Below are 16,862 nucleotides of genomic sequence, written 5' to 3'. Positions count from 1 at the left end.
TGCATATGAAATATAGGGTACTTAGTGAACTATTTTTGATCAAAAAAAGTATACAAGCCGTCCCACCAGCGACAAGGTGACCCTAAATTGGGACGGTCTTACACTGTCTATATTAAAAACCTTACTGTATATCAAAGTTGACGTAATGCATATAAAAGGGTAGACAAATAGAACCGGGTCCCAATATCAGACCACCTAAGCCCGTGGTAAGCTACATATATACTAACCAGCTCAACAAGGGGCATGCCACACCCCTAATTTGCACAGAATGCAAACAAGACAAAAAACCAAGCAATGTGAACTGAGGTCTAAGATGGTACACATGCAAGAAATAGGAGCATTCTGTGCAAATTAGGGGTGTGGCATCCCCTTTGTTGAGCTGATTAGTATATATGTAGCTTACCACGGGCCTTGGTGGTCTGATATTGGGACCCGGTTCTATTTGTCTACCCTTTTATATGCATTACTTCAACTTTGATATACAGTAAGGTTTTTAATATAGACAGTGTAGGACCGTCCCAATTTAGGGACACCTTGTCGCTGGTGGGACGGCTTGTATACTTTTTTTGATCAACAATAGTTCACTAAGTACCCTATATTTCATTTGCAACTTTGCTTTACATTTATACAGTGCCTACAAGTAGTATTCAACCCCCTGCAGATTTAGCTGGTTTGATAAGATGCAAATAAGTTAGAGCCTTCAAACTGCAAACGAGAGTAGGTTTTATGAACAGAAGCATAAATCTTACAAACCAAAAAGTTATGTTGCTCAGTTGAATTTTATTAAATTTTAAACATAAAAGTGTGGGTCAATTATTATTCAACCCCTATGTTTAATATTTTGTGGAATAACCCTTGTTTGCAATTACAACTAATAATCTTCTTTTATAAGACCTGATCAGGCCGGCACAGGTCTGTGGAGTTATCTTGGCCCACTCCTCCATGCAGATCTTCTCCAAGTTATCTAGGTTCTTTGGGTGTCTCATGTGGACTTTATTCTTGAGCTCCTTCCACGAGTTTTCAATTGGGTTAAGGTCAGGAGACTGACTAGGCCACTCCAACACCTTGACTTTTTCCCTCTTGAACCAGGCCTTGGTTTTCTTGGCTGTGTGCTTTGGGTCGTTGTCTTGTTGGAAGATGAAATTACGACCCTTGATGGAGGAGCGGAGGTTCTTGGCCAAAATCTCCAGGTAGGCCGTGCTATCCATCTTCCCATGGATGCGGACCAGATGGCCAGGCCCCTTGGCAGAGAAACAGCCCCACAGCATGATGCTGCCACCACCATGCTTGACTGTAGGGATGGTATTCTTGGGGTCGTATGCAGTGCCATCCAGTCTCCAAACGTCACGTGTGTGGTTGGCACCAAAGATCTCGATCTTGGTCTCATCAGACCATAGAACCTTGAACCAGTCTGTCTCAGAGTCCTCCAAGTGATCATGAGCAAACTGTAGACGAGCCTTGACATGACGCTTTGAAAGTAAAGGTACCTTACGGGCTCGTCTGGAACGGAGACCATTGCGGTGGAGTACGTTACTTATGGTATTGACTGAAACCAATGTCCCCACTGCCATGAGATCTTCCCGGAGCTCCTTCCTTGTTGTCCTTGGGTTAGCCTTGACTCTTCGGACAAGCCTGGCCTCGGCACTGGAGGACACTTTCAAAGGCTGTCCTGGCCGTGGAAGGCTAACAGTAGTTCCATAAGCCTTCCACTTACGGATGATGCTCCCAACAGTGGAGACAGGTAGGCCCAACTCCTTGGAAAGGGTTTTGTACCCCTTGCCAGCCTTGTGACCCTCCACGATCTTGTCTCTGATGGCCTTGGAATGCTCTTTTGTCTTTCCCATGTTGACCATGTCTGAGTGCTGTTCACAAGTTTGGGGAGGGTCTTAAATAGTCAGAAAAGGCTGGCAAAAGAGATCTTTAATCCACACATGTGAAGCTCATTATTCTTGGTGCCTGAACTACTTCTTAATACTTTAGGGCAGTGGTCGGCAAACTTTTTTGCACCAGGGACTGGCTTTAAGCAAGACCAGTTTTCAATGGCCCGGTGGGGGTGGGGCTTTGGTCATATGTGGGTGGGGTTATGGAGGGGTGGAGCTTAGTGCATACTTATCATATAATTATGACATTTATAATGAGAATGTGATTCAACTTACCATAGGTTCAGAATGAGTGGGAGCACCAGGCTTGTTTCCCTGGATCAGTGGGAGCACTGGGCTTGTTTTCATGCAACAAGACGGTCCTATCTAGGTCCCATCTGATGATGATGACCACTACTGCTGCTACTGGACACAGCCACTGCTGCTATGAATTTTCACTGTTATTTGCTTTTTTCACTTTAACCAGAAAATCTGCTGCTGGGCCGCACGACACCAGAACACAGCTACAGGAGTCATAAGGGTGGGACACCTGACGTCATATCTAGCTGTCCATTAGCATCCAGAGCCCCTCCCCCTCCAACTCGCAGCTAGCAGGAGGGGAAGGAGCGCTGGACACACATGACCTGCTTGTCCCTGCTCCTGCCTGAGCACATTCTGGGAGAAGGGCCGCATGGCTAATTATCTATTCACTGCCAGTCCCTCCTCCTCTTTTCTTATAGGCTACTGATCACATGCTGGCTTTCTCCCTGCTGATCCTCTACAACTGTCAGCGGCGCCGCGGACCGGCTGAAAAACCCCAACGGCCCGGTCCTGGTCCGCGGACCGGCGGTTGGGGACCTCTGCTTTAGGGGGACCAAACAGAATTCTTGTGGTTTGAGGGGTTGAATAATAAATGACACTCTGAATTAACTTTTTACGTTTTAAAAAAACAAAAAACAAAATTTGCTGCAGTGCATTTCCCACTTCCATGCTGATCTACAGTACAAATGTCACAATGCCAAGTTAATTCCGCATGTGTCAACCAGCTAAATCTGCAGGGGGTTGAATACTACTTGTAGGCACTGTATATAATGATGGTAGGGTATGAGATATATTTTTTGTCTTTTGTAGGTTTAGCATGTAAACTCTGTCAGCATTTGTTCACCCACAGAAAGCTATGATAAAGTGCAAAAACGCAACAAAAAACGTTGGCATCAGTTTTTGCAGCGTTTTTAGTGAAAAAAAACGCATGTACAGCAGGATGTGAAACCCATTTATTTTTTGTGATTTCCCCCAAGTTTAAATCATATTTTGGTGCCCTCACTTAAGCAGAGATGTTAGGATTAGTACAGTTACCGTATATTCCGGCGTATAAGACGACCTGGTGTATAAGACGACCCCCCTACTTTCCTGTTAAAATATAGAGTTTAGGATATATTCACCGTATAAGACTACCCCTTTTCCAACGCATACCAAACACCGGTAAAAATTTAAAAAAAACAGACTTGAATTTAACATGGTCCTTTTTTAATTTAAATTCTTATGACATGCAGGTATATAGCAGGAAAACTGTCACTCATAAACATATTAAAATAGGGGGGACCCCACGTCATTTTTTGGGGGGGTCCCCCATTCTAATAGCTAGTAAAGGCTAGGTATTCAGCTGGGGGCTGATATTAGTAGCCTGGGAAGCTCCGTGGGTATTACCCCCTTCCCAGACTTCAAACATCTGCCCCAGCCGTCTGCTTAACCTCCGCTAGAGACTATAATGATGGTGGATCCCACGCCAATTTTCTTTTTAAAAAATCCTTTATTTTAACACTAAATGACAATTGAGGGGTTAATAAAGATGCAGTCCCTAAATTATTATTAATTTTGTAATTAATTTTTCCCAAAAATGTTGACGTGTGCTTCGCCATATTTTTGTGTCCAGTCAGGTGCAGCAGGCAGGAACGGGCTGCCCCCAACCACCAGCTGCCTATTTGTACCTGGCCGGACACAACAATATAGGGAAGCCCTTTTTTTTTTAAATTATTTCATGAAATAATTAAAAAAAAAAAGACGTGGGGCTTCGCCCTATTTTTGTGTCCAGCCAGGTACAACTAGGCAGCTGGGGGCTGGAATCTGCAGCGCAGGGAGACCCAAGCTTTCTGGGCCCCACCCGCTGCAAATTGCAGTCCGCAGCCACCCCGGAAAATGGCGCGTTCATAGAAGCGCCATCTTCTGGCGCTGTACCCAACTCATCCAGGGCCCTGGTGCGGTGGCTCACTGGGTAATAAAGGGGTTAAGGCCAGCTTGGCATTATCAGCTGGCCCTAAGCCCGAAATTCATGGGGTCACGCCAATATTAGACATGACCGCCATGAATTTCTAGTAAAGTAATTAAAGAAAACACAAACACCCAGAATAAAGTCCTTTAATTGAAATAAAGACACAATTTTTTAATGTTCTAAATTAAACCATACTTACCATCACGCCCATTCCAGCTGAAGCCAACGATCTCCTGCAATAAAAGTAAAATAATAAAGCAACCTCATCCTTACCTCTCCATGGTTCCCAGGACAGCTTCAGCTCTGCTACATCGAGATGACAGGCTGGACCGCAGCAGAACGCTGCCATCCAGCCTGTCATCCCGCAGACACTGAGAAGCGCAGGCATGCTTGTGCTCCTCAGTGTCTGACTGTGACGGCATCCAGATGAGCCGAGATCATGTCCAATGAACTCGGCTCACCTCATGCACGTCACTGACAGCGTGGGAAAATTCTCCTGCTCCCCGCATGCGCAGTAGAAGTTTCCCACGCTGTCAGTGACGAACGTCCAGGAGGTGAGCTGAGTTCATTGTCGGCTCATCTGGATGCCGTCACAGCCAGACACTGAGGAGCGCAAGCATGCCTGCGCTTCTCAGTGTCTGCGGGATGACAGGCTGGATGGCAGCGTTCTGCTGCGGTCCAGCCTGTCATCTCGATGTAGCAGAGCTGAAGCTGTCCTGGGAACCATGGAAAGGTAAGGATGAGGTTGCTTTATTATTTTACTTTTATTGCAGGAGATCGTTGGCTTCAGCTGGAATGGGCGTGATGGTAAGTATGGTTTAATTTAGAACAATAAAGAATTGTGTGTTTATTTCAATTAAAGGACTTTATTCTGGGTGTTTGTGTTTTCTTTTAACTTTGACTATGGGGTTAGTAATGGGGGTGTCTTATAGACGCCTCTCCATTACTAACCTGGGCTTGATGTCAGCTGGCATTATAAGCTGACATCAACCCCAGCCCTATTACCCCCTGCCACCGCACCAGGGCAGCGTGGAAGAGCGAGGCTAAGTGCCAGAATTGGCGCATCCTATGAATGCGCCATTTCTGGGGCGGCTGACGGCTGGTGTTTCTAGCCTGGGAGGGGGCCAATATTCATGGCTCCCTTCCTGGGCTATTAATATCAGCCCCCAGCTGTCTGCCTAGCCTTTGCTAGCTATTAAATTAGGGGGGACCCCACGTCATTTTTTTGGGGGGGTCCCCCATTTTAATAGCTAGTAAAGGCTATGTATTCAGCTGGGGGCTGATATTAGTAGCCTGGGAAGCTCCGTGGGTATTACCCCCTTCCCAGGCTTCAAACATCTGCCCCAGCCGTCTGCTTAACCTCCGCTAGAGACTAAAATTAAGGGGAACCCCACGCCAATTTTTTTTTAAATAAATCCGTTATTTTAACACTAGATGACAAGTACAGTAACCAGCACTGTCACTGTACTTCATATATATGTGACTGACATGTTTCTATCTATCTAATCTATGCGTGATGCTCTATCTTTCTGTTATAAATTGTCGGGTACAGATGCTGAATTGCCGGCCGGCTTTTTTAAAGAGACGGTGCATGAAAACACTATTATTTGTTTTAATAAATCCTTTACACTAAATGACAAGTACAGTAAGCAACACTGTCACTGTACTTCATATATATGTGACTGACATGTTTCTATCTATCTAATCTATGTGTGAAGCTCTATTCTTTCTATTCTAAATTGTCGGGTGCCGGCTTATGCCGCTGCTGATTTGCCGGCTTTTCATATATTGTCACAGAAGCGATGCGAACTTCCCTGCTCCGGACACAGCGCAGCGCTTCTGTGACAAGTGAAAGCTGTCGGCACAGAAGCCCTGCGCTGTGTCCGGAGCTGGGAATACGCAGCGATGTGTCAGTTTCAGCACAGAAGCGCTGACTGTCTGGACCTACCGCCGCCGTATTTTAACTCCCTCCACCTTATATTAACTCCGACATGGCAGGGATACGGCCACGGCAGCTTATTAACACCCCCAGAGTATCCCCGCATGTCAATCTCTGAAAGTTCAAAAGCATTACCGGCGTATAAGACGACCCCAGACTAGACAGAAGATTTTTCAGTCTTCAAAAGTCGTCTTATATGCCGGAATATACGGTAAATTAAATTAGTGATGTGTTAGGCTGTGTGCCCACGATGAGTTTTTTAAGCGTTTCTGCAGCGGCAAAAACTCTGCAGAAACGCATGGTAGAAGGCCTGCCATGTCCCCCAATGATAATCCGCATGTGCTGTGCACATGCTGCGGAAATTTCCGCTGCGGATTATCATTGCGGAAAAAAAAGCAGCACTACCAATTATTTTGCGGAAGTGCTGCGTTTTCGCCGCCATTGACTTGCATTGGAACGCATAGATTTCGCAAGACTGTATATGTAGATGCACATTCCATGCGTTCCAATGTGCGGATGGTACCCGGGTGTGGAGGACAGGAGACTCTACTCCAGACCCGGGTACCATAGAACCTGTGAAAAAAAGAATAAAATAACAAATAAATGTTATATTTACCTTCTGGCGGCCCCCGCTGCGCTCGTCCTCCCATGCCGGTAGATCGCGGTGGACTGAAGGACCTGTGCTGACGTCAGTCATGTGACGGGTCACGCGATGCTGACGTCGGCAGGTCCTTCAGTGTAGTGTACCGCGATCTGCCGGCAGCCAGGACGGAGCGAAGCAAGACTCCGGGGGCCATCGGAAGGTAAGTATAGATTTATTTTTAAACATTCTTTACAGTCACACTATATAAATCCATGCCGGTTGCATGGATTTATATAGTGTGACCAAGTTGACAAGCACTTTCCAAGTGATGCTAAAAATCGCTTGGAAAGCGCTTGACAACTCGCATGCGGAAATGCATGTGAAGAACGCTTCATTTTCGCATGTCCCTGGCAGGAAAAACGCATGTACAATCCGCATGCGTTTTTTCTGCCAGGGGAGATGCAGAAATGCTCAGGAAAAATCCGGAGCATTTCTGCATCGTGGTCACATAGCCTTAAAGTAAACATTGTCTGACTAATGTGTGAAAGTAAACAATGCCCTACCAACTGAATACACTGCCAAAAATTAGATGAAATACAAAAAACAAACTAAAAAAAAAACCAAAAAAACACACAATATCCCTCATCTGTCCGAAGTTGAAATGATCCAGTGTCCCACACTGTAACCAATCTGTGCGAGTTCAGCGCAGTTAAGGGGCCTGCTCGCTGCAGCGAGTCCTTCTCCCCTGCTCTTCAGTGTGTGCGGTCGCCTCTAGCAACAGAGCATGCTAATGCAGAAATGGCACACAGATGGATTACAGCATGGAACACTGGACTATTTCGATTTTGGACAGGTGAGGGATATTGTGTTTTTTATTTTTGGTTTGTCTACAGAGGACAATGGCTTAAGGGAATTAGGTGTAAAGGAGAGTATAATGTTTTTTTTTTAATTTTATTCTCATTTTCACACTTGTTGGACACAGTGGGGGCAGAATACACCTCAACATTGTCTCCTGCTCGCGCTGACTGCAGCGCAAGCAGGGGACATTGATGAGATGCCTACAGCACCCGGGAACAGCGCAAACTGTACCGCTGTTTCCCAGGCGGAGGTACGTGTCACCAGGGCTGTGGAGTCTGTAAGCCAAATCTCCGACTCCCTCATACATGGCTCATGTTTAAGTGATAAATTTACTATAGCACAGATTCATCTCAACTAAAAGTCTAGACCCTTAGATCAGGAATAGGACATTTCATAACTTTCCCAAATTCTTATGAAAAAAATATTCCCCACAAACTGCATTGGACTACTGTACCCAAGTTATTATATATTTTAGGAGTTGGAGTCGGTCCATTTTATACCGACTCCACCAAAATGGGTTCAGACTAACTCCACAGCCCTGCATGTCACACGGATGTCATCAGTGTGCACGTATGTGGGACGTTTTGCGGCCAATGCTAAAAAATGGACATGTCAGTTTGTTTTTCCCACAGACACACGGTCCGTGGAAACACATTGACATGTGCAAACACCAATTAATTTCAATGGGTCTACGTGTCTAAGGTACGTGTGGAAACTGTCACTACACGTACCAGAGACAATGACATGTGAAAGAAACCTTAGGTAAACTATGTCTGACCAACTTAACTTTCCCCCTCTGTATTAACATTTGCAATTGTGTATTTTTTCATGAACTCATATGAACTTACTTGTTCAGAATAGTCACTATTGTTTCAGACATTGAAAACTTTTTCCACTAAATAATTTGATCAAATTGCTCTTGTTTCCAAAAATGTTTTATGGTGCCACACATTGGTGGCCTAACAACTTGTATTGATCATACTCGTATGGTGGAAGCAAAACTGAACTTTGGGATCCTGAGAAATGCAGCAAAAAAAAGCAGCAAAACCGGCTTTTTGTCTGCAGCATTTTTACTGCCAAGAGATCAGGTTTTGGCTGCAGCAAAAAAGCAGTGTGAACATAGCCTTGTGTGTCAATGTAACAAGTTCCACTTAAATTGAACATGACAGCTGATATATGCTGCCCGATCCATGGGCAGCATGTATCAGACAATGGCTGCACAATTCCAGCTAGGCAGTTTATAAGATGCCACGGACTGAGCCGCACAGGACAAGTGGGTACATGGCAGCTTCTACCTGGCCACTGGTCTCTGAGTGTGGGTATATGAAGGGACCTGTCACTCTCTGGCAGTGGCAGGAGAATCCGCAGGGGACCGGCCTGTCCAAGTAGTCTCCTATGCGGTTCAGTCCGTGGCAGATTTTAAACTATGTTCTTCTCTGGAATGCCACAGATTTTCAGAAATATGGCTGGAGTCCTGCTGCCGCTGTCTGATACAAGCTGTCCGTGAATCGGGTTGCATTTATGAGCCGTCAGGTTCCCTTTAAAAAATGGAGCTCTGTGATGCAGATTTTGATGGTGCCGTTTTTACTGTAAAACACGTTATAGATATTTCCTCATATAAAAAAAATGTGTGTTAAAATTACAGTAAAAATACCCTATAGAAATCCAACCCCTGGGTTTCCCTTATTTCAATTATTTAGGCACAAAATCTTTTTAGAGCTCAACAATAAGTAAAAGAAATCTTCCTTCCTGTCCCATCAGCACTTACATGATGGCATAATGTAGGCAATTGTGGATCTGTACACTCTGCCATCAGTAAGTGCTGATAATAGCTTTCCTCAGAAGTGCAGGACAGAATAAGACTGAACTCGTCATCGTGAGTCATCACCATGTAAACAGCGGGATGGAAACATTAATCCTGAGACTGTACAGACACAAAGAGAAGAACAGCACAGCACCTCCCTCACCACTGTGGCAGCACACAGCTGGCAGCGCACTCCCCATCACCTCAGGTGACCCCCATAGTGGTAAACAAGGGACATTCAGGGCGGTGTCACTCCACCACATAGAGCCGGGCACAGGGTCAGTCGGCTGCCCTATCCATCTAATCACCCTGGCGTGTTGGCATTGCCCAAAGTATTTTGCACCTATGGAAAATACCCTTAGCTATGGCAAGGCAGGTCTGTGTGACTCCACAGGCTGAACCATGCCCACAGCATGTGCCCAACCTTCTATGCCTTACCCCTGCCCGCAGGTACAGTGTATACAGGCTACAATCCTAACACTATATGGGGCAAGGAGCACATGTAACACTAACAGCTGAGAGAACTACAAGTATCAACACGGACCAGGGGCTAACACTGTATACTGATACCAGTGCTCACCAAACATCTGGAGAACTACAAGTATCAGCATGGACCATGGGCCAACACTATATACTGATACCAGTACTCACCAAACACCTAGAGAACTACAAGTATCAGCATGGACAAGGGGCAAACACTATATACTGATACCTGTACTCACCAAACACCTAGAGAACTACAAGTATCAGCATGGACAAGGGGCAAACACTATATACTGATACCTGTACTGGCCAAATATCTGAAGAACTACAAGTCTCAGTAAGCCTCAAGAAAAGAACAAGAACGCCACATATAAGAGAGCTGGAAAGCTCCAGAGCGCTGGACTACAATTTATGGCTATCCAGATGTCACAAAACCACAACTCCCAGCATGCTCTGATGCTTCCAGATATACTGGGAGTTGTAGTTGTAGACAGCTAGATAACAGAAGATGGACTGATATCAGCCCTAAAGGAACTACAACTCCCAGCATGCCTGAAGGAATGAGACTTAGTTTCGCCACAGAAGATCACTATTGTAAGTTATAGAACTACAAGTCCCAGCCTGCCCCACAAGCCTGGGAATAGCAGCTGCAGGGCGAGTTCCCTGCCGTTCCACAGACTAGTTGACCTCTGAGGTACTTGTAGTCCGTAGTTCCCTCTCCCGGGTATCACTAGTAGCCCCCAGCACTCTGGTCGCTCACCGCGGCCCCTCTCACCTCCGATGTCCGCTCCTCGCCGCTTTCTTATCTTTTGTCTCTGTCAGAGCTGCGCTTAGCTGTTTATTCAACGTGGGCGTGGCTTCACCAGGAAGACGCCTCCTATTGGCTGGGATTTCACATAACAACAACACCTCCCCGGCACAGCGCTTACTACTATGGGGCCGCGGTATCTGCTGCTTTCACTTGTCCGTATTGCGCCAGGCAACTAGGACGTCATAAGCCCGCAGCCAATGCCTGATTCTAACGAAAATGCCTTTGTTTCCAAGGCAGCACCTAAACTTCTGGTATCACGTGCGGAGATGGCATTGATCCACGGACAGCATCGATAGGCTACGGGAGGGGATGGCGATAAACTGACCAATCACATTCGCTCCCAGTGGCGGGAACTTGGAGCGGCTGCTGGGCAGATCAGCTCTGTTGTGGCTCGGTTTCTGGTGATGACGTCATGGCATAAGTGCGGCAGAGAAGTGCGGAGATGTGAGTGCGACATGTACAAGCTGTGCCGGTGTGGTCTGTGCAGACTGGTCAGTGAGCAGGGGTGCGGTGTAGTCTCCCAGACTCCCATATTGCTGTGCACTGGTCACTGAGCCTGTGTGACGGCCCCTATACTGCCAGAGTGGTATAGTCCAACCCAAATATATAGTAAGACTCCGGCCCTGCTACCTGGAAGTTAGGATGCGCCGTGTTCCTGCAGGTGTAAGTGCACATTGGCTTCCCTATGATGCGATAGCAGGGCGCAGAGGTGCTGATAAGACAGCTGGGGTCTGCTGGAGACCCCTATGCCTGGCATTACTACATTGCTAGGGAAGAAGGGCGGCTGGTGTCATAGGTGACCGTCTGCTATTCACAGTAGTGAATTTATTCTGTTTATCGGCCTACCCGTTCTCTACACTCCGCAAGTGACTTTTGACTAGCATCCACACTAATATCCCACTCCTGGCTCCAAGACTTCTCCCGAGCTGCACCTATTCTTTGGAATGCTCTACCCCAATAACTTAGGACGAACACAGTCACACAACTTACAGTTTTAGGCGCTCCCTAAAAACACCTGTTTAGGGCGGCCTATCACGTTCCCTAATCAAAGTCCTTTTATATAGTTATAGCCCATTCATTATTTCTCCAAACATGAGTCACTCCACCGCACCCAAAACCACTACAAATACTGGCTGGTGATGAGCTCATGCAGCCTTTATCTATCCCTCATCCCCTCAAGATGGCTGGACCATCATTGTAAATAAACCCCTGTACTTTGTGTCACCCCCACCTCATTATCGATTGTAAGCTCTTATGAGCAGGGTCGTCGTTATTTTTGCTGTAATTATTGTATTATCTTTAGCTATGTTACTTATGACTGTTGTACATTAACCTCTGACCTGTAAAGCGCTGTGGAATATGTTGACGCTATATAAATAAAGATTATTAGTGTGGCCAGCGCTGCAACTCAGTAGTCTTAACCACTGAGCCACTTCAATCTCCCATGTTCGTAAAAGTCCGATCTACCAAAATATAAAATTAATCTGATCAGTAAATGCTGTAATGAGAAAAAAAAAATCAAAACACTAGAATTGTTTTTTTGGGGGCAGCCGCAACCCCCAAAAAACTTAGTTTTTTGAATTGCCTTTTCCTATCCCAAAATGGTATGAATGAAAACATCAACTCAGGGCTCAAAAAGCGAGCCCTCACCCGGCTCCATCGACCAAATATTGAAAATGTCACAAGTCTTGAAAATGGCGACAAGTGAATTATTATTTAATTTTTTTGCCACTTAAGTTTGCATGGATGCTGTTTTTTTATCGCAATCATACTGACCTAGAGAACCCTATTGCCAGGTAATTTTTACCGTATAATGAACACTGTAGAAACAAACACGCCCCCCCCCCCAAAAAAAAAACAGTTTTGGAAATGCTCTTTTTTTCCCTATTTCACTGCGCTTTTAATTTTTTTTGCCCACTTTCCAATACAAACATGATAAAATCGATGGTGATCTTCCAAAGAACAACTTGTGCTGGAAAAACAAAGCACTCGTACAGCGATATCGAAAAATAGAAATGTTATGGAACTTGGAGGAAGGGGAGGAAAAAACAAAGTGCAAAAAAAAAAAAAGCTGAAAAGGGGCTAAATAAAGGGACTCACGGGTGACTAATCTAGTTGCTGAAAAGGGGTTAAATAAAGGGACTCACGGTTAAAGAGGTATTCCCATCTCCAAATCTCCAAGATCCTATCCCAATATGTAGTAGGTGTAATAATAATATTAGAAAATACCACCAATTAGAAACTTAGTATAGTTTTTCTGATTAGCTATGTTTATTTCCTCATGTGCAATCATTGCAGGACCTTAGGTATCCATGGTTGCGTCCACTGATATAGTGACAGCTAGTTGCTAGTGGTCGTAACCATGGATACCTAAGGTCCTGCAGTGCCTGCACATGAGGAACGAGACATCAGAAAAACTATAGTACATTTCTAATTGGAGGTTTTTGCTAATATTATTATTACACCTACTACATATTAGGATAGGATATTGGAGATGGGAATACCCCTTTAACTTATCTGTTTGTAGTCAATCACGCTCTCTTGTATCTCATGCAGTTTTCTCCCCTTCTTCTTATCACTTTTTTTTGTCCTGGAAAAACGAATGTAGCACGGTAGTGCACAAAGCTTTATACAGACACATGGGAGAAAAGCCTTATGAACAAGAATTCTTGCTACAATTTCAATATAATTTTCATATCCTTTATTTTGCAGGTCTTTCTGCCTTTTTACTATACAAATGATAAGCTTTTCCAGAGACAATGAAGAGAAAATGGCTAGAGAAATTAAAAAAAGTTGAGGAGCTGGCATCTCAGTATAAGCGGCATCCGATCAGTGCAGCCTACAAGCCCAAGCTCTCTAGACCATGGCTGCCTTCTTCAGTCTGGAGGCTTTTTCCTCGCCAAGCTGCAGCTTTTCAGTTTGCCAAAAGCTGTAAGGAGGTAAGATATTTATTGGTGTACTAATATGGTTTTGAGTTAAAGGGGTTGTCCAGGTTTGGCAGGAAAATCTGCAGTCATCCTATGTGATTGGGTAAAATCTGAACACATTGAGGAAAATATGTCAATTTTTTTTAAGGCAAAAAGTGACGACTGCTAAGGGTTTCTGAACTATTTTCATAATTTTATAAGGTTAAAAAGGCTACGTGGCACTCCTATTGTTTTGGGTGCCCAGATAGGATTCCACTCCGTACATAAAAAACGAAATTAACCTGGCACTCCAAGATATGGTGAAAAAATTGTAGGAATTTATTTACGTGATTCTTCAAAATTTATTTTTTACATTTCGGCCTCATACGGCCTTCATCAGAAGTGTAAATTAATCAGCAAAATGTAATGTGAATATATATGTCACGGGTGTGTCGCCACGAAGATCGTCACGATTACACAGCCTGACTTCTCGCAGCTGACTTTTTGGTGCTTTGTGTTTTTCGGCAGTGAGGGAGTTAATTCTCTCTCTCTCTGTGCTAGACGAGGTCCAGCCTCGCCCAGCTGCAATCAATGCTGCTGTAGTGAGACTCCTTCAAATGCCTGCTGGTCTGTTAGGGAAGTGTCGGTGAAAGCATTTCATGCAGACTAACAGAGCGGATCGTGGTATTTGGAGTTTCAGAGATAAGTGCATTTGGAGTGTTTTTTCCCTTCCTCGCTTTATCATTTATCTCCTTCCCCGTTGGTGTTCCCTCTGTTGTAGTTGTGTAGTTTTTGTATGCAAGGTGGTTTTGGTTTTTCCCTTGTACTGTCTCGTTCGTCTAAGTACTGTGTGTGGGCATATTATTACTTGTCCCCTTTTGTTGTGATCGGGGTCCTTCTCAGGACTAGATTACTTAGGTGCAGGGATCCTCAGGAGGTAGGGGTTACGCTGGCGGCCTGGACCTCTGTACCTTTAACAGTACCTCCAGGTTGAGGGATTAGTCAGGGCCCCAGCTTAGGGTCAGCTTAGGCCCCCTATCTCCAGTATACAGAGACAGCGTGACAATATAACAGTCTCAAAATATACAACATAACAATCAATTTATATAAGACTTCAAGTTTCTATAGTAAATTCATATTACATACACAAAAAAATAGTAGATGAGAGCAATTGGTGAGATAGAGAACAATGGCTAAATACATTTAGTGTGATTTGCAGACATACAGTACAGACCAAAAGTTTGGACACCTTCTCATTTAAAGATTTTTCTGTATTTTCTTGACTATGAAAATTGTACATTCACACTGAAGGCATCAAAACTATGAATTAACGTGTGTGAAGGACCTCACCAGCTAAATATTACTCACCAAAATCACTGGAGAGAGGGACATAAATGTAGTGGCGCCAAATGGAGAGGAGCACGACCGTGCTGTGGATAATGCGCTGTGGGACTGGAACGCTGAGCGTGCTTATATGTTATGCTTACATTTCCGGATCATGACGTCGATCCGGCGCTGGGAGGTCACATGATCATCTCTGGACCTGTGACGCGCCGGGAGAAATATGTCGCCACTAGGCGCCATGTTGGAGGGCTAATGATAGGGACCCATGATGTATAATGTGACGCGTCACCGGAAGTTACGCTCCGGGTAAGAGTTATCGCCATAAGGCGCCTTATTAGTGGGTGGAAGATTCAGTGTGCAACATACATAGTGATGCGCTTAACAGCATAATAAGGGGCACCTTTCATATTCTAATCTGAAAGTGGAAGATAATTAAACTACCAAAACAAACACTGCTGATTAATGCTATAATAGAATAAAGGAAGAAATTCGAGTATAATCAGAATCTAGCAAGATTAGCATATGAAAGGTGCCCCTTATTATGCTGTTAAGCGCATCACTCTATGTATGTTGCACACTGAATCTTCCACCCACCAATAAGGCGCCTTATGGCGACAACTCTTACCCGTCGCGTCACTTCTGGTGAGGCGTCACATTATATATCATGTGACCCTACCATTAGCCCATCAACATGGCGCCTAGTGGAGACATATTTCTCCTGACGCGTCACTTCCTCTGTATGTAATAGGAACTTACTATACAAACTTGATTTCTTATATAAATTGATTATGTTGTATATTTTGAGAATGTGTTATATATTCACATTACATCTTGCTGATTAATTTACAGTTCTGATGAAGGCCGTATGAGGCCGAAACGTCAAAAATAGATTTTGAAGAATCATGTAAATAAATGCCTACAATTTTTTTCACCATATCTTGGAGTGTCAGGTTCATTTTGTTTTTCATAATTTTATATAATAAAATAAATAAAAAGATTTTGTTATGCCCTTATTCCCTGAAAGGGTGCTCTGCTTATGTATTCACTTTCTGTGTTTTGGACAGGTCACTGATCCTTCAGTGACCTGCCTCCTATTTTAAATACTGCATGTGTAATTGTGTCAAATCCACAAATTTGCATGTGCAGTAGCATATATCTGATGTAGCTGATAGATGCTACTGCTCATATGGTGGCCGGTGGCACCACATTGCTGCAGGCAAAAAAAAAATCTCCAACAAAATGGCGCCGCTGGCGGTGCTTACACAGTGTAAATAAAGATTACACAAGAACCACAGGACGGATTTCATCAACCAAGGTATCATTTTAATCAGTGTAACGGCTCCAACCTGACAGTGTACAGTCATGGCCAAAAGTATTGAGAATGAGACAAATAGTAATTTTTGCAAAGTTTACTGCTTCATTTTTTGTAATGGCAATTTGCATATACTCCTGAATGTTAAAGAGTGATCAGCTTAACAGCAATTACTGTACTTGCAAAGTCAATATTTGCCCAGAAAATGAACTTTAACCCCCAAAACACATTTCAACATCATTGCAGTCCTGCCTTAAAAGGAGCAGCTAACATCGTTTTAGTGATTGATCCATTAACACAGGTGTGGGTGTTGATTAGGACAGGGCTGGTGATCAATCAGTCATGATTAAGTAAGAATGACATCACTGGACACTTTAAAAGGAAGCTGGTTCTTGGTATCATTGTTTCTCTTCAGTTAACCATGGTTATCTCTAAAGAAACACTTGCAGCCATCATTGCACTACACAAAAATGGCCTAACAGGGAAGAGTATTGCAGCTACAAAGATTGCACCTCAGTCAACAATCTATCGCATCATCAAGAACTTCAAGGAGAGAGCTTCCATTGTTGTCAAAAAGGCTCCAGGGCGCCCAAGAAAGACCAGCAAGCGCCAGGACCGTATCTTAAAACTGTTTCAGCTGCGGGATCGGACTACCAGCAGTGCCGAGCTTGCTCAGGAATGGCAGCAGGCTGGT

General features: G+C 44.4%; 2 protein-coding genes across 5 annotated transcripts in view; one reads left to right on the top strand and one right to left on the bottom strand.

Moving 5' to 3' along the window:
• The window catches only part of CASP3 (caspase 3), a 49,670-nt gene extending 38,948 nt beyond the window's left edge, over nt 1-10,722 (bottom strand). The window contains exon 1 of one of the 4 annotated variants that reach the window (XM_073642680.1): nt 10,571-10,722. The gene's annotated coding sequence lies outside the window, so the exon portion shown is untranslated. Of the gene's footprint in view, nt 1-10,555 lie in introns of all 4 variants that reach the window. The other 3 variants (XM_073642674.1, XM_073642690.1, XM_073642683.1) reach the window with 3 other exon arrangements.
• PRIMPOL (primase and DNA directed polymerase) overlaps nt 10,680-16,862 on the top strand; it is a 90,041-nt gene continuing 83,858 nt past the window's right edge. Inside the window, exons 1-2 of the mRNA XM_073642663.1 lie at nt 10,680-11,050; nt 13,319-13,545. Of these exons, the coding sequence (XP_073498764.1) occupies nt 13,366-13,545 (180 nt within the window). The 5' untranslated portion in view covers nt 10,680-11,050; nt 13,319-13,365. The remainder of the gene's footprint in view (nt 11,051-13,318; nt 13,546-16,862) is intronic.

The sequence above is a fragment of the Phyllobates terribilis genome, unplaced genomic scaffold (genome assembly GCF_046119375.1).
Source record: "Phyllobates terribilis strain yellow unplaced genomic scaffold, ASM4611937v1 Scaffold_1__5_contigs__length_1240528914, whole genome shotgun sequence".
Taxonomy (NCBI): Eukaryota; Metazoa; Chordata; class Amphibia; order Anura; family Dendrobatidae; genus Phyllobates; species Phyllobates terribilis.
The sequence above is the reverse complement of the archived record's forward strand: the minus strand, read 5'-3'. Positions and strand labels throughout refer to the sequence as shown.